Source organism: Leucoraja erinacea, unplaced genomic scaffold, assembly GCF_028641065.1.
Source record: "Leucoraja erinacea ecotype New England unplaced genomic scaffold, Leri_hhj_1 Leri_108S, whole genome shotgun sequence".
NCBI classification, from domain to species: domain Eukaryota; kingdom Metazoa; phylum Chordata; class Chondrichthyes; order Rajiformes; family Rajidae; genus Leucoraja; species Leucoraja erinaceus.
In genome coordinates, this window is record NW_026575330.1 from 304,820 (window position 1) to 331,392 (window position 26,573).

The 26,573-nt window shown below is 47.6% G+C and overlaps 1 protein-coding gene across 1 annotated transcript; it reads right to left on the minus strand.

The window, feature by feature from the left end:
• Positions 1-63: 63 nt before the first annotated feature.
• On the minus strand, positions 64-24,901 carry LOC129715277 (CD99 antigen-like protein 2; the record flags this gene model as incomplete). Its single annotated transcript, XM_055665138.1, has 9 exons — positions 64-603; positions 1,914-1,967; positions 2,528-2,629; positions 5,154-5,228; positions 10,784-10,840; positions 12,358-12,417; positions 15,429-15,488; positions 19,801-19,857; positions 24,796-24,901. Coding segments are annotated over 8 exons (558 nt in total), but the record flags the coding sequence as incomplete, so codon positions are not given.
• Positions 24,902-26,573: the final 1,672 nt, after the last annotated feature.

The following is a 26,573-nucleotide window of genomic DNA, read 5'->3' on the forward strand; positions in this document are numbered from 1 at the left end:
GACCCAACATGTCCCATCATGAGTAGTAGGGGTGTCAGAGGTTCTGGGGAGAAGGGCAGGTCAGCCATGATTGAAAGGCGTAGACTTGATGGGCTGAATGGCCTAATTCCACTCCTATCCCTTATGACCTTATGACCAGGTCCACATGTTAATTACATTTCATCAACATTTCATCAATGCATAACCAATAATGTTCAACCAAGATGTATCACACTCCTTGTGCTACAAATTTAACATTGACGAAGGATTTCCAAGAACTCATCGATATTTACACTTGTCTCAAGAGGACAGTACCAGTGAAATCTCAATTCAGTAGCGCACCGAAGCAAAGGTTCTGGCAATTAAACCACGAGTTGACGTTTTAAATAGACGTCAAGAAACACAAAATTACACCCCATCATAAATAAGCCAGGTGTCCAAAAACCAGCGCAGATGAAAAAAAAACCAAACCAAAATCACATCTGAATTACAGTGAACATATCGGAAAACTGAAGCTGAACCCAAGAAATCTGATGTTGGACCACAGCCATGTGTATCCTGTCTCCGATGAACAGTTTGTTCCTTCCAACAGGTGCGTTGATTGAAGGTTGGGGTGGGTGAATGCTAGGATTAAGAATACGCCACAGACAAGTAGATTAATTTGACATGTGTAGCTCCGGGCAACAGTACACATCACAACAGAGTTTTATTGAGTCGTACAGTGTGGAAACACGCCCCATCAGTCCAACCTGCCCACACCGACCAACATGTCCCATCATGATTAGTACGGGTGTCAGAGGTTCTGGGGAGAAGGCAGGAGAATGTGGTTAGGAGGGAGAGATAGATCAGCCATGATTGAATGGCGGAGTAGACTTGATGGGCCGAATGGCCTAATTCTACTCCTATCAGTTATGATCTGTGCCTGTCCCACCTGCCTGCATTTGGCCCATATCCCTCCAAGCCAGCACTATCCATATACCTGTCGAATTGCTTCTTAAACGTTAGGTTAGTCTCTGTCTCAACTACCTCCTCCGGCAGATTGTTCCATACACCCACCACCCTTTGCATGAAAATGTCACCCCTCAGATTGCTATAAATGTTTCCCCCTTATGCCTTATGAGGGGGGAAACCAGACACCCAAAGTGAAACCCATCTTTAGTATTTAGTTTTAGAGATACAGTGCAGAAACAGGCCATTCGGCCCACTGAGTCCGTGCCGACCAGCGATCCCCCTGTACACTGGCTCTATCCTACACTCTAGGGATGATTTTACAATGTTATCGAAGCCAATTCACCCACAAAGCTGTACGTATTTGGATTGTGGGAGGAAATCAGAGATTCCAGATTGCAGGTCACGGGGAGAGCGTGCAAACTCCGTACAGACAGCAATCTAGTCAGGATCGAACCAGGTTCTCTAGCACTGTAAAGGGCCTGTCCCACGAGCATGCGACTGCATGCGGCAAGCGCAACCAAACCGGAAGTGGGGGCCGCGCGGAGGTAGAGTGATCCCTTATGAGTTGACATGAAGTTCGAGCGAAGTCCGCGGGAAGTTCACGCTAGACGTACGACGTCAAGATGCTGCGTACGGCGCCAAGACGGTGCGTATGGCATTGAGGCGCTGTGTACGGCCTCAATGCGGCTGCGGGCCGGCGCAGAATTTTTGAACACCGTCAGTTTTTCGGAGCCCCGCGCGATGTCGGGACCAGCTCCGCACAACTCCATACGGCTCCGGAGACCATGTTAGGTCACGCTTGCCGCATGCAGTCGCATGCTGGTGGGACAGGCCCTTTAGGCAGTAACTCTATTGCTGCGCCACCCTTGAGGCAGGGAGAGCGTGAACAATAATATACTTGAACCTAAACCATTTCCATCCCTCTCATTATTTATTCCAAACAGATAGTCGGTGGCAGAGAAAAGCAATAAAACTCTACATACCCTGAATATCTTCTCACTGCTCCTGTGGCGTGTTATACAGATCTTTCAACATTTCTAATAACACAAACAGAAATATATAATAAGTAAGGCAAGACAGTAGTCACAAGAAGGTCTACAAAATGCTGGAGTAACTCAGCGGGACAGGCAGCATCTCTGGAGAGAAGGAATGGGTGACGTTTCGGGTCGAGACCCTTCTTCAGACTGTGGGTTCGGCTGGGATTTGAACCCGGGACCTCTCGCACCCCAAGCAAAAGTCATACCCCTACACCAACGAGCCATTGTGTTTACAATTAACACAATTTCCAATTAACAGAAGCCGATTAGCCTACTAACCTGTATGTCTTTGGAATGTGAGAGGAAACCGGAGCACCCGGAGGAAAACCCACGTGGTCACATGGAGGGAGGGGGGGGGGGGGGTACGTACAAACTCCACAGAGACAGCACCCATAGTCAGGTTCAAATTTGGTCTCTGGCGCTGTGAGGCAGCAACTCTACCGCTGCGCTGATGTGCCTCCCCAGTCACCCCCAGACCCGTTCTCGCCCCCAGACCCTTCTCTCTCCCCTCAGTCTCCAACCACCAAGTGGATCTCTATAAACAGGCCAAACAGCCTCACCCATCAACTTGAAGCAAATCTTCTGAAAATGCTCTGATGTGCCTCCTAGTAGGGTCATCAGAAAGTCGCTGATCTGGTCACTCGTGCCAGCAGGGTCCTGACCTGGGAGGATTTTAAAACAAGCCAACTTACCTTTGAGCAATTATAAAAAATAAATTTCAATTCAGTCCCGTTTATTAGTGTCACGTGTATCGAGGTGCAGTGAAAACAGTAGTTATGTGCTAACCAGTCAGCGGAAAGACAACACATGGTTACAATCGAGCCATCCGCGATGCACAGATACATGATAAAGTGTATAACATTTAGTGCAAGATAAAGTCTAGTAAAGTCCCATAAAAGGTAGTCCGATTATAAATTGGTCGAAAACCATCTTAAAATATGCAAAACAAAATATGCTGGACAAACATTAATAGTAATAAAAACACGATAGAGGGTTCTAAAGGGGCTGCCCACTTGGTGATTTTTTCGGCGACTGTCGGCATCATTGACCGACATATCAGGACACCGAAAAAGCCGCGGCGTTAACGACTGACGTATTTTTTGTAGCCGCTGGATTTTGAAACGATCAAAATCTTTCCGCCACCCTCATACGTCAGTCGTTAACGCCGAAAAAATCGCCAAGTGGGACAGGCCCTTAAATGTGCAACTGATAGAAATAATTATCAAAATACTATCTACACTTCTTGTCCATGTCTAAAGTACTTTGATTTCCTGGCACCCGTGGATTCAGAGTCTTTCTGGGTTACTTGTTTGGCCGCACCAGCAGAGGTCACGGTTCCCGCGAGTAGTCCAACGGAACCGGAATGTTAGGCCGTGGAGGGGTCGTGCCAGGCCACCAGTTTAGTTTGGATACAGCCCTTCAGCCCACCGGGTCTGCGCTGACCAGTCATTCCCCCGCACACTAAAACTGTCCGACACACCCTAGGGGCAACTTACATTTATACCAAGCCAATTAAACAACAAACCGGTACATAGAAACATAGAAATTAGGTGCAGGAGTAGGCCATTCGGCCCTTCGAGCCAGCACCGCCATTCAATATCATCATGGCTGATCATCCAACTCAGTATCCCGTACCTGCCTTCTCTCCATACCCCCTGATCCCCTTAGCCACAAGAGCCACATCTAACTCCCTCTTAAATATAGCCAATGAACTGGCCTCAACTACCCTCTGTGGCAGAGAGTTCCAGAGATTCACCACTCTCTGTGTGAAAAAAGTTTTTCTCATCTCGGTCCTAAAAGATTACCCTCTTATCCTTAAACTGTGACCCCTTGTTCTGGACTTCCCCAACATCAGGAACAATCTTCCTGCATCTAGCCTGTCCAACCCCTTAAGAATTTTGTAAGTTTCTATAAGATCCCCCCTCATCTCGGTTTTAAAGGATTTCCCCCTTATACGTCTTTGGAGCGTGGGAGGAAACCGGAGATCCTGGAGAAAACCCGGGGAGAACGTACAAACTCGCTACAGGACAAGCACCCGTAGTCAGGATCGAACCCGGGTCTCCGGCGCTGTAAGGCAGCAACTCTACCGCTGCACCACCGTGCTCTAGGTGAAACGAAATCTAAATTTAAGATCGAAATGAAAGGAAGCTGGCTCATCAACGTGGTGATTAAAGGGCTGTCAGATAGACATATGGAAATGTAGGCAAAGGACGGAAGTGGATCACGTGCAGGCGGTGGAGAATCGTTTGGCTACATGTTGGTCACCTACATAGAGGGTGGAGGGGCAGTTCCTGTGCTGTATGTTCAAAGTTAATCCGGGGCGAGCTCTTCCATTTATCCAGATGGTCTCATTTGAGAACTTCACGGCTGGTAATTATGCGGAACTAAGCAAACTGCAACATCTGTTATACTTGTGTAAGTTAATGCTTAAAAAAAGATCAAAGGGCAGTTGACGGATCTGCCTGAAAGAAAGATTGCTGCAGAGATAATGGGAACTAAGATGGGTGGAGGGGACTCTCTTGGGGGACCAGCATTGACCTGATTTAGTTTAGTTTAGAGATGCAGCGCGGAAACAAGCCCTTAGGCCCACCGAGTCCGCGCCGACCAGCGATCCCCGCACATTGCCTGACACACACTAGGGACGATTTGCATTCATACCAAGCCAATTAACCTACAAACCTGCACGTCTTTGGAGTGTGGGAGGAAACAGAAGATCTCGGGGAAAACCCACGCAGGTCACGGGGAGAAAACGTACAAACTCCGTACAGACGGCAGCCGTGGTCAGAATCGAACCTGGGTCTCTGGCGCTGTAAGGCAGCAACTCTACAGCTGTGCCACCACGCCCATATCCCTCACAACCTGTGGTCTTATATGTATAAGAAAAGCATGAATAGACTACATGGTTCCTTATGCCCCTGTCCCACTTAGGAAACCTGAACGGAAACCTCTGGAGACTTTGCGCCCCACCCAAGGTTTCCGTGCGGTTCCCGGAGGTTGCAGGTGGTTTCCGGAGGTTGCAGGTAGTGGAAGCAGGTAGGGAGACTGACAAAAACATCCGGGAACCGCACGGAAACCTTGGGTGGGGAGCAAAGTCTCCAGAGGTTTCCGTTCAGGTTTCCGAAGTGGGACAGGGGCATTAGAAAGTTACTTACATGCGAATAAAAAGGTACCGGTATAAAGGTTTACCTTTCGAGCCGGTCTTATCAGGTTTATAGTCACCATTCACCACATGTAGAAGGTCTGAGTCGTCAAAATCTCCACCTGCAGCATTAAAAGGAAAAAGCTAAAATGAGAATAAATGAAGATACCTAATCTTAAAATCACACCCTAAGTTGTACTTTGGTTTGAACAGTTGGTGGGTCACCATTATCTTTGATTGTTAAGTATCCTACACAATCAGCAGTAAGTTTAGGACCAGAGTGGAAAGTGTGAAAATTCATATCCAGTCTTCCGAAAAAGCTCACACAAGGAGAATGGATTCCAATTATACTCGCTTCCACCGAAACCACAAAGTCAGAAGGTTTGTACAGCTGGCAATCGATACCTCAAGGACTTAGTCTATGTTATCCCACTTTCTCATCCACTCCCTACACACTAGGGGCAATTTTACCCAGGCCAATTAACCTAAAAGAGGGCTGTGAATCTGTGGAATTCTCTGCCACAGAAGGCAGTGGAAGCCAATTCACAGGGTGTTTTCAAGAGTGAGTTAGATAAAGCTCTAAGGGCTAACGGAGTCAAGGGATATGGGGAGAAAGCAGGAACAAGGTACTGATTTGCAGTAGAGAAGGTTCACCAAACTGATTCCTGGGATGTCAGGACTGTCTTATGAAGAAAGACTGGATATACTTGGTTTATACTCTCTAGAATTTAGGAGATTGAGAGGGGATCTTATAGAAACTTACCAAATTCTTAAGGGGTTGGACAGGCTAGATGCAGGAAGATTGCTCCCGACGTTGGGGAAGTCCAGGACAAGGGGTCACATCTTAAGGATAAAGGGGAAATCCTTTAAAACCGAGATGAGAAGAACTTTTTTCACACAGAGTGGTGAATCTCTGGAATTCTCTGCCACAGAGGGTAGTCGAGGCCAGTTCATTGGCTATATTTAAGAGGGAGTTAGATGTGGCCCTTGCGGCTAAGGGGATCAGAGGGTATGGAGAGAAGGCAGGTACGGGATACTGAGTTGGATGATCAGCCATGATCATATTGAATGGCGGTGCAGGCTCGAAGGGCCGAATGGCCTACTCCTGCACCCAATTTCTATGTTTCTATGATTTTGGATGATCAGCCATGATCATATTGAATGGCGGTGCAGGCTCGAAGGGCCGAATGGCCGGCTCCTGCACTTATATTCTATATTTCTGCAAACTCACATGTCTACGAGTTGTGGGAGGAAACCAGACCAACTGGAGGAAGTCCATGCAGTCACAGGGAGAATGTACAAACTTCACACAGGTAGCAACCGAGGATAGGATCGAACTTGGGTCTCCAGAGCTGTAAGGCAGGATATCGACAGCCCCCTGCACCAAATCTATATTATTACTACAACTCTCATCTTATCCTCTTCCGGTAGGCGGTGTTTTTAAATTTGCGCAAAAAAACTATCCTATACCGCAAGGTTTTTCGCTGCCTTCCTCACCGTTCTCCTCTGCTCCAAACGCACCAAGTTTTGTTCCGATCGGTGAAAATTTACAAAAGTTATGAAGGTTTAAAAATAGTGAGATCAGCAGATTGGTCTTCTCGCCTGTCAGTCAGCGTGAAGGTGACGCCCCTTCTGGCACCCGCTGTCAATCACCGGGGCGGGGAGTATAAAGCCCCAGAGGCCGGGCATGAGTTAGTCAGCCTGGAAGCCCGGAAGCCCTGATACCCGCAAGCTGTGAGTGAGAGTCGAGTCCAGAAGCCGTGAGTGAGTGAACTGTGAGTCCAGAAGCCGTGAGTGAGTGAACTGTGAGTCCATAAGCCATGATTCAGTGAGCTGTGAGTCCAGAAGCTGCCCGGTGTGCGGAGGTGGCCCAGAGCGTGGAGCCTGCCTGATTGCTGCAAACATAAGATCCTGGGGAAGTGAGGAGTGAGAGTGGGGGTGATTGAGGTAGCTGGGAGCTGGCGGGGCTCACCACCCCTGGCTACAGAACTCTCCCTCCGGCCCCCACACAAAGCCTCCCCATCCCCAGCTGCAGGACTAGCCCAAGAATCCATTCGGCCCACAATGTCCATACTAGCCCTCTGGAAACCAATCCCTTCGGTCCACAACAGGCATACTAGCCCTCCAGAACCCCCCCCCCCCCCCCCCCCCCCCCACTGGCCACCGTCTGAAGCCGTCTCCTTCCCCAGGTTGCAAGACGCTCGCCCTATTAGCCCTCGACAGCCCCCGCCTGAAGCCGCCCCCCTTCCCCCGGCTGCAGAACGCAACAAGTTTTCCCACGCACGATGGAACAATTGTTTGCTGAGTATCCGTGCGCCATCATTGTTGATGACACTCACGTCCATGGACGCAACCTGGCTTAACATGACGCTAATCTGAAGAAAGTACTAGACCGTGCTAAAGACATTCAGCTCAAACTCAATCCCCTTAAGCCCAAGTTTCGAGTCCCGGAAGTTACATACGTCGGCAAGTGATGGTCTCAGACCAGACCCGTCTAAAACTGCAGCTATCAACGAGATGCCGGCTCCTACTGACGTTGCGAGTCTACAAAGGTTCCTTGGAATGGTCAACTACCTGGGGAAATTTATTCCCAACCTCAGGGACATATCTGCCCCCCCCCCCCCCCCGCGGGAACTGACACACAAAAGAGGCTGCATGGTCCTGGTATCTGCAGCACCAGAGAGCCTCCGACACTCTCAAGTTGCAGCTGGATAGCGCACCTACTCTCGCCGAATTCGCTTTGGAGTTACCAGTAACGCTCACCTGCGATGCGTCCCTGTACAGACTCGGCGCTGCTTACCTGCAAACCACTGCCGACGGCCATTGTAAGCCTGTTTCTTAAACCTCTCGTACACTAACTGACACAGAACAATTTTACGCCCAGATCGAAAAAGAATTGTTCGCAGTGGTTTTTGCCTGCACAAAATTCAAGGACTTTATCTGATCTGATCGTCCTAATCTGAGAAAAGACATTCTTGCCATAGAGGGAGTACAGAGAAGGTTCACCAGACTGATTCCTGGGATGTCAGGACTTTCATATGAAGAAAGACTGGATAGACTCGGCTTGTACTCACTAGAATTTAGAAGATTGAGGGGGGATCTTATAGAAACTTACAAAATTCTTAAAGGGTTGGACAGGCGAGATGCAGGAAGATTGTTCCCGATGTTGGGGAAGTCCAGGACAAGGGGCCACAGTTTAAGGATAAGGGGGAAATCTTTTAGGACCGAGATGAGAAAAACATTTTTCACACAGAGAGTGGTGAATCTGTGGAATTCTCTGCCACAGAGGGTAGTTGAGGCCACAGTTCATTGGCTATATTTAAGAGGGAGTTAGATGTGGCCCTTGTGGCTAAAGGGATCAGGGGGTATGGAGAGAAGGCAGGTACAGGATACTGAGTTGGATGATCAGCCATGATCATATTGAATGGCGGTGCAGGCTCGAAGGGCCGAATGGCCTACTCCTGCACCTATTTTCTATGTTTCTATGAACTGGTGTTACAGGATGGGATTATAGTTAAGGGACACAAGGCAGTGGTCCCAGCTGTCCTCCGGGACAAGTACTTTAACGCCGTCCACAGGGGCCACCCCAGCGTGGAGGCAACCTTACAATGGGCACAGAGCATGTTTTACCGGCCTGGTATGACAAAGTACATACGTGACAAAACTGAAGTCTGCGCCTTCTGCAAAAGCCTGACGCCACACCAGCAGAGGCAGCCCTTACTGCCGCACCCGGATCCTCCTCTACTGTGATCCACGTTAGCCACCGATATATTCGAATGGCATGGGAAACACCATCTGGTTCTTGTTGATTCTTATTCGGGCTGGTTTAACATCGATCTACTCCAAACCGTTGCACCTGAAGTGGTTGTCGACAAGTTGCAGCGTCACTTCTCCGTGCACGAAGGCTCCCCTGCACGTCTTCTGTCCGACAACAGCAGACAGTTCACCAGCCAGTCTTCCAAGAACTTTGCAAAACGATGGAACTTCCGACATATCGGCAGCAGCCCTTAGTTCCCGCAGTCCAACAGACTCACCAAACCAGCCGACAACTGATGGAGCGTTCATACTTTGCAAAATCGGACGTCTACCTAGACCTGCTCAACTTAAGGAACATTGCAAGGGATCCCATTCTGGAGTTCCCCAGCCCAGCGACTGATATCTCGCCAAACTCGTGCACCTCTGCCTGTGTCCCAGCAGCTTTTGCAGCCACAAATTCATTCTCCGTCTGCGGTCCAGAAACAACTACAATCCAAACGCGGTACGCAGAAACGTTTTTTTTTTTTGACAAATCCAGTAAACCACTTAAATCTCTCACCAGTGGACTGGTGGTTCGTCTCCAGACCAACAAGGGCTGGGTCACATCTACGGCCCTGCTAAAGAACTGCGCTCTTATCTGGTTGAAGCGGACGGGGGCCATTTACAGACGCAACTGTCAACATATCCTTCCAGTGAAGGAACCACATCCTGCAACTCCGTATCCAGATATCTCGGGTTTTGTATACCCTCCCACTGCCGGTCCTGCTGCTCCACTATCAGCGAACGTTTCCACCGTGGCCTCCCCGTGGCATTCGGCGCCTGGCTCGCCTATCTCACCACCTCCCCGCCCCGTCGGGTCCCCGGTTACGTCTCCCGTTCCCTCCCCGGTATCTTCTCCGGTGAAAGGAGGTGAAGCGGAGTCGTACCACACACGTGCCGGACGGGTTAGTAGGCCACCCATTAGATACAGTGATTTTGTGCAACTATATAACCTTCCCCATATGTGTTATTCCACGTTCCGCTACCTATATTGCTTCCATGTTCCTATGTCCCGATGTTTTATTTTAGTTTCTACAAGGAAAGATGTAGATTGGTTATTTACTACCAGCCAATAGTAGTGATCGTTAGTAGTTACTCCGCCCAACTTGCGTTTTATATTAGCAAGAGTTTGCCTGCACCATTCAGTATGAGTAGCTGCTACTAACTGTAATTTCCTGCAGACTGATTATGTAAAGGGCCTGTCCCACTTGCATGCGATTGCGTGCGTTTGGCGTGAACAAACGGAAGCGGAGTTCACGCGGAGTTCGCGTGAAGTTCGCCCTAAGTTCGTGTGTGACGTCGTTTGCGTCACGCTTACCAATCAGCGGGCCGGCTGAATTTGGGCGTCACACGGCGTCGGGCAGTGACTTCATCACACAACGCCACGCCGGGCAGTAATATCATCGCGCAACACCACACGCTAGGCGTACGCCGTTAAGACGCTGCGTACACCATCAAGAGGCTGCGTACGACATCAAGGCGCTGCGTACGACCGCAACGCGCCTCCGTGCCGACAGGCCATTGGCGAGCGAAGATTTCGGCCACTGCCAGAATTTCTGAGCCCCGCGCGATGTAGCGATCGTCCCTGCACAACTCCGCGCTTCTAAGTGGGACCGGCCCCGCGCGGCCATACGGTGCCCGTACGCCTCAAGCGATCACGAGGTTGCGTAATTTGTGAGCCAAGGTCGCATAAGTGGGACAGGCCCTTAAGTACATTTAATAAACGTGTGTTGTAACTGATATGTGTTTGATTCTACTCATTACAGTTATAAATGGCATGAATTAATAAGGGTTAATCTACAAACGGGCCCACTTAGTCTAGTTATTGATCTTCCTTCCACAATGTGGTCACGATGTTATTCATATAAAATGCAGCACGCACCTGTTTTCTTAACAGAATGGTCATTGAACGCGGCCCCAAGATCAAATCCGTCAGGGTCTGGAAAGGAAACATTAATAAATTAGTCCAAAACATTCTCCAATGACATTCTCCAATGACATTTATCTACAAAGAGACCTAGTTAAAGATTTCACTTTTGAAAGTTAATATCTAATATTGGCCAGCTGCAATCTATGGGTTGGATCAGTTCCAGCTAAACTTGCTCTTGGCAGCATCTAATGTCAAAAACATAGAAACATAGAAAATAGGTGCAGCAGTAGGCCATTCAGCCCTTCGAGCCTGCACCGCCATTCAACATGATCATGGCTGATGGGGAACAAAAGTTTCACCATAAGGACTTGGAGCAACTATTTAAACCTCCCCTCAGCCACCAATAAATCATTGTGTAGGAAGGAACTGCAGATGCTGGTTTAAACCGAAAATAGACACAAAATACTGGAGTAACTCAGCAGGACAGGCAGCATCTGTAGAGGGAAGAAATGGGTGATGTTGTGTACATTTCCTTGATCATCCTCTGCTTTGATCTGTCCTTTTCACACATGACATGCCATTTGTACCCTTCCATATCTCTAGGTTCCCTCTCCCCTGACTGAAGAAGGGTCTCGACCCGAAACGTCACCCATTCCTTCCCTCCAGAGATGCTGCCTGTCCCGCTGAGTTACTCCAGCATTTTGCGTCTATCTTCAGTGTAAACCAGCATCTGCAGTTCCTTCCGACATATTTAAACTGCACAGTGCTTTCACTTCCCTACTTCCCAAATTTGGAAAAGGGATCAGTTTAAAGGTTCAAAGGACAGTTTATTGTCACGTGTACATAGAAACATACAAAATAGGTGCAGGAGTAGGCCATTCGGCCCTTCGAGCCTGCACCACCATTCAAAGTGATCATGGCTGATCATCAAATTAAGGGACAGTGATATTTGAATTACTGTACAGCCATACTAAAAAAAGCAACAAGACACACAACTACATAAAAGTTAACATAAACATCCACCACAGTGGATTCCCCACGTTCCTCACTGTGATGGAAGGCGATAAAGTCCAATCTTCGTCCTCAAAGAATTCCACAGATTCACCACCCTCTGACCAAAGAAATGTCTCCTCATCTCCTTCCTGAAAGAAAGTCCTGTAATTCTGAGGCTGTGCCCTCTAGCCCTGGACTCTCCCACTAGTGGAAACATCCTCTCCACATCCACTTTACCCAAGCCTGTGCAGGCAGATCAGAGTTGGTCTTGGTAAGGGGCCTGTTCCTCTGTGGTACGTTTTATGAAAATGTGATGCTGATCGCCCTATCGTATTTGACCTGGCCTGGTCGTTAAAATTTTTCTGACCTAAATGGGGTCTTTTGACAGCAAGTATCTATCTGGAACAAATCTCGCTGACAAGCAAGCACATCTCCCCCCCCCCCCCCCCCCCCCCCCCCCCTCCTTCCTTATGGAGTAAGCTCTCCATCAAATGTTTAAGTTGCTTTCTTGGAGATTTGGCAACTACTCAAAAGGGTAGTATTGAATTGCAAATTACATCCTAATTACAAAGATATTCCTCACCGACACGTACCTAGGGATTGGGTGGCGTCATCTTGTAGAGCATCGTTAAGATCAAATTCAACATTATCATCTGAAAGATAAATGGTGACCGTCACTAACGGAAGCTCGTAATTATACACGGTGGCCCCAGGGCCAATTTGGTTCCCAATTTAAGGTAGTCTCGTTGCAACAATTGGTCTTTACCTGTCGGCCAGTTCTGGAGATTGTGGCTTAACCAAGTCATCAAACCCAAAGAGCGAGCTTGTGTGTGAAACCCACGAGGGCAACAGATAGGATGAATGCACACTGTGTAAGAGAGAACTGCAGATGCCGGTTTAAATCAAAGGTAGACACAAAATGCTGGATGTAACTCAGCGGGTGAGGCAGCATCTATGGAGCGAAGGAGTGGGCGACGTTTCGGAATGAGATGCTGCCTCACCCGCTGAGTTATTTCAACACTTTGTGTCTACCTTCGGGTAAATGCACACGGTCTTTTACCAAGAGTGTTCAAGAAGGAACTGCAGATGATGGGAAATCGAAGGTACACAAAAATGCTGGAGAAACTCAGCGGTTGCAGCAGCATCTATGGAGCGAAGGAAATAGGCAACGTTTCGGGCCAAAACCCTTCTTCAGACTGATGGGGGGGGGGGAGGGGGTAGTAGAAAGGAAAAAGGAGGAGAAGGAGGAGCCCAAGGGCTGAGGGAGAGCTGGGAAGGGGAGGAGACAGCAAGGGTTAACAGAATTGGGAGAATTCAATGTTCATGCCACTAGGGTGCAGACTGCCCAAGCGGAATATGAGGTGCTGTTCCTCCAATTCCCGGTGTTGCTCGCTCTGGCCGTGGAGGAGGCCCAGGACAGAGAGGTCGGATACGGAATGGGAGGGGGAGTTGAAGTGCTGAGCCACCGGGAGGTCAGGTTGGTTAATGCGGACCGAGCGGAGGTGTTCGGCGAAACGATCGCCAAGCCTGCGCTTGGTCTCACCGATATAGATCAGCTGACACCTAGAGCAGCGGATGCAATAGACGAGGTTGGAGGAGATGCAGGTGAACCTCTGTCGCACCTGGAACGACTGCTTGGGTCCTTGAATGGAGTCGAGGGGGGAGGTAAAGCGTAGTACCTGGAGTAGTGGAATCAAGAACCAGGAACCGAGGAAAGATTTAATAGGAACCTGAGAGGCAACATTTTCCACACAGATGGTGGTCGGTACATGGAATGGGCTGCCGGTGGAGGTGGTTTATGTAGGTACTATAACAGCATTTGGAGCGGTAAGGATTAGTTTAGTGTACGGGGAAATGTTTTGTTTGCGCGCTATACACTTAGCGAAAAGACTATACATGAATATTATCTGTGTGCTGCCGACAGTGCACAGATAACAGATTAAGGGTTTAACATTTACTGGAAGATATAACATTCAAGTCCAATAAAGTCAGGACTTTCATATGAAGAAAGACTGGATAGACTCGGCTTGTACTCACTAGAATTTAGAAGATTGAGGGGGGATCTTATAGAAACGTACAAAATTCTTAAGGGGTTGGACAGGCTAGATGCAGGAAGATTGTTCCCGATGTTGGGGAAGTCCAGAACAAGGGGTCACAAGGGGGAAACCTTTTAGGACCGAGATGAGAAAAACTTTTTTCACACAGAGAGTGGTGAATCTCTGGAACTCTCTGCCACAGAGGGTAGTTGAGGCCACAGTTCATTGGCTATATTTAAGAGGGAGTTAGATGTGGCCCTTGTGGCTAAAGGGATCAGGGGGTATGGAGAGAAGGCAGGTACGGGATACTGAGTTGGATGATCAGCCGTGATCATATTGAATGGCGGTGCAGGCTCGAAGGGCCGAATGGCCTACTCCTGCACCTATTTTCTATGTTTCTATGTCTGATTAAAGGTCATAAGGTTCTTAAGTCATAGGAGCAGAATTCGGCCATTCGGCCCATCAAGTCTTCTCCGCCATTCAATCATGGCTGATCTATCTCTCCCTCCTATCCCCATTCTCCTGCCTTCTCCACATAAACTCTGACAACTGTTAAAGACAGCTGTAATGTCTCCATTGAGGTAGACGGGAGGTACAGAAAGGAACTGCAGACGCTGGTTTACACCGAAGATGGACACAAAATGCTGGAGTAACTCAGCGGGGCAGGCAGCGTATCTCGATAGAAGAATGGGTGGCGTTTCGGATTGGAGACCCTTCTTCAGACTGAGAGTCAGGGGACAGAGATGAGGAAGGGTAAGGTGTGAGCAAGAAACATCAAAGGGGATGGGGATCAAGGAACATGTCGAATAGATCATTGTTAGCTCTGGGAAGTTGACAACGAAGCATACAGAAATAAAATTGAATCAGGGGACAGTCAGACTGGTCAGAGAACAAGGACGGGCAAGGGTTACTTGGAGTTAGAGAAGTCAATATTCACACCACTGGATTGGTAGCTGCCCAAGTGAAAAATGAGGTGCTGAGATGTCCTCATTCTTTAGGGAATGGGGGTTCCCCTCTTCCATCATTGATGAGCCCCCCGTTAGGGTCTCCTCAATATCCTGCAGCTCTGCCATTGCTCTCCCTCGCCCCCGTCGCACCAGGGACAGAGTCCCCCTCGTCCTCACCTTTCACCCCATCAGCCGTCATATATCGCACATACTCCTCCGGCATTTTCCCCACCTCTAACGGGATCCCACAACTAGCCACATCTTCCCATCTCCACCCCTTTCTGCTTCCCGCAGAGACCGTTCCCTCCGCAACTCCCTGGTTACATTTGAACTCTGTATCCTTCCTTGTCACCGTCCCCTAGTTAACAATGAGCTATTCTACATTCTCCTTTAACCCCATCCCCTTTGATGTCTCATGTTCACTCCTTAATCTTCCTTATCTCTGTCTCCCTCTCCCCTGATTCTCAGCGTGAAGAAACGTCTCGACCCAGAAAGTCACCTGTTCTTTTTCTCCAGAGATGCTGCCTGACCCGCTGAGTTACTCCAGCATTTTGTGCCTGTCTCTGAGAGGTCGGATGTCCTCTCTGACAATCAGCAATGGACGGAATTGTTCCCTCCATTCTGAAACAAGACTTGGATACAAAACCGCCATCTCTAAAACCACAGGATATTGATACGTACCCCTGGATGCAACATGGTCATCACTCAGAGCGTCAGCAAGGTCAAAACCCTCTCCATCGTCTGAAAAGAAAATGTTATACAGTCAATGGAACTTCCAGGAACATCATGATTTTAGATACAAGAAACTCCAGATGCTGGTTTACCAAAAACAATGTTATGGACAATAGACAATAGACAATAGGTGCAGCAGTAGGCCATTCGGCCCTTCGAGCCAACACCGCCATTCAATGTGATCATGGCTGATCATCCCCAATCAGTACCCAGTTCCTGCCTTCTCCCCATATCCCCTGACTCCGCTATCTTTAAGAGCTCTATCTAACTCTCTTGTTATATTTGAAGTTATCCAATGCATCGACTAAAGATTTAATTTTTAGTTTTAGTTTCAGAGATACAAAGCGGAAACAGGCCCTTCGGCCCACCGAGTCCGTGCCGACCCACAATCCCCGCACATTAACACTACCCTACAGACACGAAGGACAATTTACATTTATACCAAGGCAATTAACCTACAAGTCTGTACGGATTTGGAGTGTGGGAGGAAACTGAAGATCTCAGAGAAAGCCCACGCGGGTTTTGGGGGAGAACGTACAAACTCCGTGCAGACAGCACGCGTAGTCGGGATCGAACCCGTGTCTCCGGCGCTGTAAGTGCCGTCATGGAACTTCCAAGAACATCATGATTTGGGACACAAGAAACTGCAGACGCTGGTTTACAAAAAAAAAAACACAAGTGCTGGAGCAACTCAGCAGGTCAGGCCACATCTGTGGAAGACATGGGTACATGATGGGTAGGAAGGAACCGCAAATGCTGGTTTACTACGGAGCTAAATACAAAGTGTTGGAGTAACTTAGCTGATCAGGCAGCATCTCAGGAGAAAAAGGAATGGGTGACGTTTCAAGTCTGGGGAAAGGGAAACTAGAGGGATAAAGGTACAGACAGATCAGAGCCGGCACCGATGGCCGAGGAGCCCACAATGGTCCATTGTTGGCTGTGGAGGAGGTGACAACGAAGAGATACAAACAGTGAAACTGGCAAGATGATTGGTTTGGGGGGGGTGGGGGGGGCAGAGAGGGGAGGGAATGCCAGGGTTACTTGAAATTTAAGAAATCAATATTCATACTGCTGGGTTGCAAGCTGCCCAAGCGAAATCTGATGTGCTGCTCCTCCAATTTACGTTGGGCCTCACTCTGACAGTGGAGGAGGCCTCGGACAGAAAGGTCAGTGTGGGAATGGGACGAGGAGTTAAAATGTTTGACAACTGGAAGATCGTGGAGGCCAAGGAGGACTGGGTATACTTTTAAGAAGCATTAATCGGCAGAGTCATAGGACAGGGTCTGGACTAGGGCAGAATTGCCTCATGTTAAGCTGCATAGAAGTATTGCATTGATTTCCTTTCTCCCAGGAGAATATTATTGTGCAACAAGATTATTCAAATGAGTTTAGACGGATGAGGAGGGAGGACCTCATTGAAACTTACCGACAAGTGAAAGGCCTGGATAGAGTGGATGTGGAGAGGATGTTTCCCCTCGTGGGAGAGTCTAGGACCAGAGGCCACAGCCTCAGAATTAAAGGGTCTAACTTTAGAGAGGGGATGAGTGAGAATATGTAGAATTGGAGATACTTTAGGACTAAAGTTTAAGTATTCCGAGTTAAGTTTTAATTTTTTTGTTTTGATATCATTAAATTTCATTATCCCAGCTGTGACAATTTTTCCTGGAAAATGTGAGTTTTATGTAATTTTTAATGCTATTGTAATTGGCTGAGATGTCCTATGCTGTGCATGATTGTCATTGGGTAGAAAGATTGTCCACACATATATAACTTATAATTTATTTCACACAGAGAGTGGTGAATCTCTGGAACTCTCTGCCACAGAGGGTAGTTGAGGCCAGTTCATTGGCTATATTTAAGAGGGAGTTAGATGTGGCCCTTGTGGGTAAGGGAATCAGGGGGTATGGAGAGAAGGCAGGTACGGGATACTGAGTTGGATGATCAGCCATGATCATATTGAATGGTGGTGCAGGCTCGAAGGGCCGAATGGCCTACTCCTGCACCTAATTTCTATGTTTCTATGTTTCTATAACCATGTTATACTGCAGTTATTGGCCTAGAATCACCACCCTATGTAAGTTACCTCGCACTGTATCAACATAACACAGGGACCATCTGTGGGCGGCAAGCCTCACGTTGCAGTGGCCCCTACAGCCTGCCTGGCTTTTTTTTGTCTGGGGGGGGAGCAGGAAACTCCGTTGTCGTTTTGGGCCTAGCACCGTGGAGCGGCCTCCAGCCGGAACGACCTGGGGGCTCCAGTCGCGGAGCTGCGGACTTAGCATCGTGGGGCTGGCCGGCCTCGGAGCGTGGGGAGCGGTGGTGGCTTGCTGCTGCGGCCCGACTCCGGAGCTGCAGGCCGGTGGACTGTGACATCGGGGTCCGGGTGGGAGACCGCTTTCCGGAGCTCCCCCAACGCAACTTCTCCAGCCCGTGTCGCGGGGTTGGAACGACCCGGAGCGGGGCCGTGCATCGCCCGGTGCGGCTTTAATGGCCGTGGGACATTCCAGCGCCCGCCGGGGGCTCCAACTTTGTGACTCTTAGACCTGGAGCGGGTGCGTACATCGCCCGGCGCGACCTTAAATGGCCGTGGGACTCACCATCGCCCGCCTGGGGCTTCAACATCGGAAGAAAAGTGGAGAGCAGGGGAGAGAGAAGACTTTGCCTTCCATCACAGTGAGGAGGAGATTCACTGTGATGGATGTTTGTGTGAATTAAATTGTTTGTGTGTCTAGTTGGAATCGTTTTTTTGTTTGTATGGCTGTAGAAACAGAGTTTCGTTTGAGCCTCACTGACGTTCAAACGACAATAAATATTGTATTGTATATATATATGCTAATTCCTTTGTTTGAAACATAGAAACATAGAAATTAGGTGCAGGAGTAGTCCATTCGGCCCTTCGAGCCTGCACCGCCATTCAATATGATCATTGATTACTTAAAGGGTCAGAATAGTTCAGCACAGGAACCTGACTAGCACCCGGACTAAAGATTGGATGAAATGCTATACTTCGAAATGTACGAACATATCTCGAATGATGTTTTTAAACTCTAACAAATTTTTCCATTCTTCTTCAATTACCTCTTTCACTCCTCTTCCTTTTTTTTTATTTTAGTTTTCTTTTTCCTTCTTCCCTCTCTCTATTTCATCTATCCCTTTAGCTCTATCTAGTTATTAAAAAAAACCGAAGAAAAATGCAAAAAGTATTGGAGACAATGTAATAATAACTGACAATATTATCAATTTAAAAATGATGTAACAGTAATGATGTAATAGATCATGTACCTATCTCCAATAATAAAAAAATAAAAAAAAAAAAAAAAAAAAAAAAAAAAAACAATATGATCATGGCTGATCATCCAACTCAGTATCCCGTACCTGCCTTCTCTCCATACCCCCTGATCCCCTTAGCCACAAGGGCCACATCTAACTCCCTCTTAAATATAGCCAATGAACTGTGGCCTCAACTACCCTCTGTGACAGAGAGTTCCAGAGATTCACCACTCTCTGTGTGAAAAAAAGTTCTTCTCATCTCGGTTTTAAAGGATTTCCCCCTTATCCTTAAACTGTGACCCCTTGTTCTGGACTTCCCCAACATCGGGAACAATCTTCCTGCATTGAGCCAGTCCAACCCCTTAAGAATTTTGTAAGTTTCTATAAGATCCCCTCTCAATCTCCTAAATTCTAGAGAGTATAAACCAAGTCTATCCAGTCTTTCTTCATAAGACAGTCCTGACATCCCAGGAATCAGTCTGGTGAACCTTCTCTGCACTCCCTCTATGGCAATAAAGTCCTTCCTCAGATTTGGAGACCAAAACTGTACGCAATACTCCAGGTGTGGTCTCACCAAGACCCTGTACAACTGCAGTAGAACCTCCCTGCTCCTATACTCACATCCTTTGAGCACATGTGTTTCTCCGTGATCCACTGGGAGAGCTTCCCAGGGGGGTACAGAGAAACCTGGTCACCATGGTGAAATAAAGGATGATTTAAAGTATTCTAGTCGGTGATTTCACTGAACGGACTAAGGGATATAAATACCTGAATTATCATGAGGAGGAATTTGTTTCGTCAGTGGGCGGTGAATCTGTGGAATTCATTGCCATGGACGGCTGTGGAGGGCCAAGTCAGTGGATATTTTTAAGGCGGAGAATGACAGGTTCTTGACCAGTACGGGTGTCAGGGGCTATGGGGAGAAGGCAGGAGAATGGGGTTGAGAGGGAACGATAGATCAGCCATGATTAAAGGGCAGAGTAGACTTGATGGGCCGAATGGCCCAATTCTTCGCCTTGAACTTTTGAACTTAAGACAGAATAATACACACCTGTTGGAACATTGGAATCATCATCAAGAGCATCACTGAGATCAAACTCGTCAGCCCCTGGAAAAGAAATGTTTATAGTTGTAGATCAGTGCATGTTCCTTTAACATAGTGACCTCCCCACCACTAACCACTCCCCATTGTCTCCAGTATAATTGTAGTGTCCCCACCTCTAGCTCGCTCTCTAGCTCCAGTGATGACCACGGACAGCTATTGCATAGTGTGTATCATTGAATGTAATAAACAGTTATAGTAAAAGACTCTGTGTGGAATCAAGTCGTTTTACAATAGTTACTCCACTTAGTTCCATGAAACTTTCTGGCACAACATCTAGTTGCTAAGAGACGAACGTAAAGTTGCCATTTTTGGTGTCGGGATGTAATGCAATCATTTGGGGGCTGTCGTCAGAGGAGACCCTCGCAGATTTGCGATAAAAGGGTTGAGTTGTCATGTCAGGTAATCTAGGAAGTGGGCTCCCAATGAGTGATTTCACCATCGGTTTTCCTCCGATTCGCTGATCCAGATACTCGGCAATTCGCTGAGAGGCTTCCCGAAGAGACTGAGGTCAGTAGTCCGTAGAATACTGGCATTGGGTCGGTTATATTGATAAAGGGGTTCAGCTGAGGGAACATTTCAGTATTGAGGTAATTGGAAATACATTTCGTGCTGAAGTAACAATTTGACAAATTACTTTAAAATCAGCTTTGAGGTAGAAAGTCAGGATGATAAATTACTTTGAGAGCCTGTAGTATGTAAAAGGTAAGGAAGGGATTTCGGCTAAAGTAAAAATTGACATATTACTCCAAAACCAGCGCCAAGGTGGGAAAGGGTGTCTGTGGTATTTCAGGACTGCGATCAAAACATTTCTGTTGTCAAAGTTTTTTATTGAATGTTTTCGTTTAAGTTTGTATGATTTTGCTTTAAAATTGAAGTAGTAAGGAGGATACCACATTTTTCTGATGACAGCATTCTTTTGCTGATAAGGATTCTGCTGCCAGTGGTTTCACTTAAAGCGGTACACTCAGATTCTTCAGATTTACTTTTGAAATCATTGTAAACTTTTGTCGATCGAAAATACTCTGAGTTTTGTGGAGGGGTATTGTGGAATTTATTTTATTGTGGAATTTAGTTTGATGTGTAAATTTTGTGCCGTGGGGATCTAATTGGTTTGTGTGAAATTTTTGGCCAAAATGAATCACAAGCCATGAAAGAACTAATTGCTATTGCATTGCTTACTGAGATACTGAGACTAGATATTGTGGCTTTGTACTTCTCTCAGACAGGCTTTCTCTAGTGGAGCAGATAAGAGGGGCCCCATTAAAGAGCTCGAACATGATAAGCCGCCAGATGGCAAGTTCTTGGCTGATGCTTCTTACAATACAATAAAATACAATACCATTTATTGTCATTTGAACCTCAAATGAAGTTCAAACGAAATTTGGTTTCTGCAGTCATACAAGAAAAAACAAACAAATCACACACTTAACACAATTTACTCAAACATTCATCACAGTGAATCTCCTCCTCACTGCGATGGAAGGCAAAGTCATTGTCTCTCCCCTGTTTTCCATTCTTCTCCCGATGTTAAAGCCCCCTGGCGGGCGTTGGCAAGTCCCGCGGCCGTTAACGCTGCGCTGGGTGATGTAAAGCCCCGCTCCGGGTGGTTTTCGACCCCGCAATTCAGGCGGGGGAAGTTGCCACTGCGGGAGCTCCGAAAAGCGGTCTCCCACCAGGGACATGCGAGCTCCCGATGTCACCATCCACCAGAACTGTGGCTGGAGCCTCCAAAGCTCCGAAGTCAGGTCGCAGCCGCGCGCCACCATAGCTCTCCACGCTCCGAACCCGGCCAGCCCCACGAGTCCGCAGGCTCCGTGACTGAAGCTCCCAGGTCGTTCCGGCTCGAGGCCGCTCCACGGTGCCAGGCCCCAACGACAACGGAGACCCGACAGGGATAAGGTCGGGTCCCCCGTACAGGGAAGAGATTTAAAAGTTTCCCGCCCCCCACATGTACATAGCTAAAAGCAATATCTATATTACTAAATGTCTGTTCTTGATCACTTTTGGCCGTCTGTGCTGTGATTTCTGAGAGAACGCCGCCACCTACAGCCGTCATTTTTGGCCACCTTGCTCAGAGCCCCCCTCCGCCGCATGTGTGCCGAGGATTTTTCCCGTCGATGAAAAATGACAGAGATATTAATGTTTTTACAAAATTCCCCATTCTCTCTGCTGCCCCCGCTGGCGGCAGGGGGGAGGGACTATAAAACCAGGAAGTGGTGTGCCTCACTCACTCTTCAAGATAGAGGAAGGCAGAGGGTCACGTTTCTCTGAGCTGTGAATAACACTGAACACATGTCTACTCAAATGTGAGTGCCCTTAGTGGTTCTAAAATCCTTGCAAAAAAGTGTCTATTGGTTCTAAAGCTTGCAAAAAGTGTCTATTGGTTCTAAAGCTTGCAAAAAATGTCTCTATTGGTTCTAAAGCTTGAAAAAAATGTCTATTGGTTCTAAAGCTTGCAAAGAAATGTCTATTGGTTCTAAAGCTTGCAAAAAAATGTCTATTGGTTCTAAAGCTTGCAAAAAAATGTCTATTGGTTCTAAATGCTTGCAAAAAGTGGTCTATTGGTTCTAAAATATTTGCAAAAAGTATCTATTGGTTCTAAAATGTTTGCAAAAAGTGTCTCTTTTCTTCAAATGCTTGCAGAATGTGTCTTTTTTGGTTCTACAATGTTTGCAAAAAGTGTCTCTTTTGGTTCTACAATGCTTGCAGAATGTGTCTTTTTTGGTTCTAAAATGCTTGCAAAAAAATGTCTATTGGTTCTAAAGCTTGCAAAAAAATGTCTATTGGTTCTAAAGCTTGCAAAAAAATGTCTATTGGTTCTAAAGCTTACAAAAAATGACTATTGGTTCTAAAGCTTGCAAAAAAATGTCTATTGGTTCTAAAGCTTGCAAGAAATGTCTATTGGTTCTAAAGCTTGCAAAAAAAATGTCTATTGGTTCTAAAGCATGCAAAAAAATGTCTATTGGTTCTAAAGCTTGCAAAAAAATGTCTATTGGTTCTAAAATGCTTGCAGATAGTATCTCTATTGCTTCTAAAGTGTGTGTGCGCGTCGTCTGTCTGTGCGTGCGTATGTATGAGTTGCTGTGTCTGTGTAAGTGTCTGTGGATGAGTGTGTGAGTGTCTGTGTATGAGTGTGTGTATGTGTGAGTGTCTGTGTATGTGTGTGAGTGTTTGACTGTGTCTCTGTGTATGAGTGTCTGTATGTGTGTCTGAGTGTGTGTCTGCGTGAGTGTCTGAGTATCTGTGTGTGTGTGTGTGTGTGTGTGAATGCGTGTGTGTGTGTGGAGAGCCACTAAGAGTGCATGGGGGGAGATTGAGGGGAGATGGACTGAATGCGTGTGGGGGAGGGGAATGGCATGGAGCAGAGTGGGGGGGAGAAGGGAAGAGGGGTGACTGAGTGAACTGCCACCACCAGCTGCGAGTGACAGGGCTGCCAGCCCACCAGCCATGAGTAAGTGAAATGCCAGCCCACCAGCAGTAAGTGACTGAAGTGCTAGCCCACCACCCATGACTTAGTAAACTGCAAGTCCAAAAATCCATTCAGTCCACAATGTCCATACTAGCCCTCTGGAAACCAGTTCCTTCAGTGCACAACAGCCCGAGTGACTGAGCTGCCCGGCCAGAGTGACTGAGCTGCCAGTCCAAGAATCCATTCAGGCCACAATGTCCATACTAGCCCTCTGGAAGCCAGTCCCTTTGACCCACAACACGCATACTAGCGCTCCAGAAACCCCCCCAACTGGCCAGCAATATTGGAATTGGTGGAGAGGTGGAATATTGCGTTGGGGGACCAGCCCTCCCGTGTGATACTGGGACCCAACGGGTCCCACTTAGTCTAGTATAAACTACAACCAAACTCAACAGAACAACAATTTTTTTTAAAACAGACAAACTGCAGAGGCCGCTCTTGGGACATTATTTAATGCCTTTGGTATCCTGCGTTGCTAATTTGATTCGACCTACATTTTTATGGAAGTTGTTTTATATATGTGGTGAAAAAATAAACGGTGTTTCTCCACGTTTAGTTCTGACTGGTGACAGAGAGCATCTGGCCCAGATGACCTCAGAAGTCTGGATGGTTCATAATTCAGCGGAAGGTCAGAAATGTATTTGGCCCTAGACCATTCAGTGCTTTATAAACCAACAGTCATATTTTGAAATCAATTATTTGACAGGCTGAAAGCCAGTGTGAAGACCTCAAAACTGGAGTGATGTGATCCACTTTCTTAGACTTAAAGGGGACTCGAGCAGCAGCTTTGGTTTTTCGTTTGGTAGAGAGAGAAGACGAGGATTGATTTGGATGAATGGAAGAGTAGAATCTGTACTAACGCTCACGAGCTGTGGCAACCGTCACCATTCGTGGAGCCCCCTGCGGTGGCCATTTGGCCTGTTTTGCATGCCATTGATGATGGCATGTACCTTTAAATTTTAGACTGCCCGTTATATTGTGGGTGGGATTTATGACGTGTTTCTGGGCGTGTTTGGAGCTTAGATGCTTGCGCAGAAGTTTAATTTTTAGTGTAGTTTGGAGACTGCAGGAAGAAGGTTAACCCTTCGACCATGCGGGCCACGTGCGGGGTCCATGCGAGATCTAAAGGAGATCATTCCAGTGTTACGGAGACACGAGGAGTTTTCTAATGTCTAAAGTAAAAAGCTGGAGTTCGATGAAGATTGCAGTAACGAGTCGGAAGAAATTTGGATGTATCTCACTGCTTTCCATCAATAATAAAGCATTTATTCATCAAAAGGCTGTGTTTTGAAGCGATATCCGTGAAGAAGCTGTGAAGGTCTCTGTGAGCCAGCTCGTATGCGTATCGAAGATATTCCCCTTATCCCTGCGCATCCTTTTAGCGGCTAGGGAGTTACTTTCTCGAAATATATGAAAATCTGCCGCTACACCCACAACCTACGGTAATATCGATGTTACAGCTCTTGCAGTACCACCTGCGTCCACTATACCAGCTCCAGCAGCACCGGCAGAGTTCCCTGACTCCGACAGCGCTGCTTTTGGTGGCATCCGCAGTCCCGCTCTGTACCAGGAGCAAGACTAAAAAGAGACAACCCATACCACAAGTTCTAACCCCAGCAGAACACACAAGATTCCTAGCTAACGAGGGGTTCCAAACCCATGACGTGCTGGTTCATTAATTGGAGTATTGCCATGTTACCATGCTCCTTGGAATTGGGAGTGGCGGCGCTGCCTTGCAGCTGCGGCTCGCCTGCAGTCCTTTTGTCTTTTCAATTTTTGTTTTCTTTTGTCCCGGTGTTACAGTTTATTTTGGTTTATTTAGTTGTGTACGTGTGGGGGGGGGGGGGGGGGGGGGGGGGGGGGTTGTAACATGTTTTTTGACTCTTCCTTCGGGGGGGGATGCGAACTTTCGTGTCATATCCCCTGTCTCCGTGTCCGTCTGCGCTGAGGCCTAATCGCGGAGCAGGCGGCCTCCAACTGGGACTGACCTCGAGGCTCCGGAGGCAGAGCCAGGACTTACCAACACGAGGCTGGCCGACTTCGGGGCTGTGGCTGGGGCGACCCGACTTTGGAGCCTCGTAGGCTCGGCCGCAGGCCCAGTGGACGACATCGTCGGGAGCTCGCTGGACACAGGTTGGTGACCTGTTTTTCCGGAGCTCCCGCAACAACAGCTGCGTCCGCTGGACTGGAGGGCGGCAGCTTCGACCACCCCCGGGCCACGGAGTTTGAACCAGCCCGTTCGCGGAGCACGGATTCAGCCGCGGGACTTACTCACCATCACCCAGCGGGGTCACAACATCGGGGGCCTGGATCGCCTCAATGCAGAGGGAGAGCAAGGAGGGAAGAGACAAGGACTTTGGGACTTTAAACTGTGTTGAGTGTTTGTTTTGTTATTTATTCTATTTTATGACTGCAGGCTAAACCATTTCTTTGCACTGAAAAGTACAAATGACAATAAAATTAAATCCAATCCTTGTAAATTTGATTATGCATGTCAAAGGAGGGAGTAAAAGTCCCTGTGCCTATTTAGATGAAGAGATTACAAGTAACATTAGCAGATTTCCAGATGACACAAAGGCTGGGCGGCAGTGATAACTGTGATGAGGATGCAATGAGAATGCAGGGGGAATTGGATAGGTTAGGTGAATGGGCAGATGCATGGCAGATACAGTATGATGTAGATAAATGTGAGGTTATTCACTTTGGTGGCAAGAGCAGGAAGGCAGATTATTATCTGAATGGCGTCAGGTTAGGAAAAGGGGAGATGCAACGAGTCCAGGGTGTAAGACTAAAAAGAGGCAACTCATACCACAAGTTCTAGCCCCAGTAGAAGACGCAAGAATCCGAGCTACCTAGGGGTTCTGAACCCATGACACGCTGGTTCATTAACACGCTCAGAATGAAGCCCGAGAGGACGCAAACCTTACTGCTCTTACCACAACTGTGCAAAAACGTACTGATATCTCCATAATTCTGGATACTAAACAAAGGAGAGAGGGCAGAAGAATATTTGATGGGATTTTCAGAGATATACATCAGTCAGTCGGGCGTATCGAGACAGCCAGAATTCACCCCAGCTCTGTGCTATCCTAGTACTTTGTCTCCCAGCTACTATCACAGAGGCAGTAAAACTAACAATACGCACTGGACTGACAATTCCCAAGAGCCAAAATGGCCTGTGCAGTTAAATGATACTTTAATTGTATCCAGCGAGGCCATTGGTGTAAGGAGCGCCCATGGCGGAGACAAG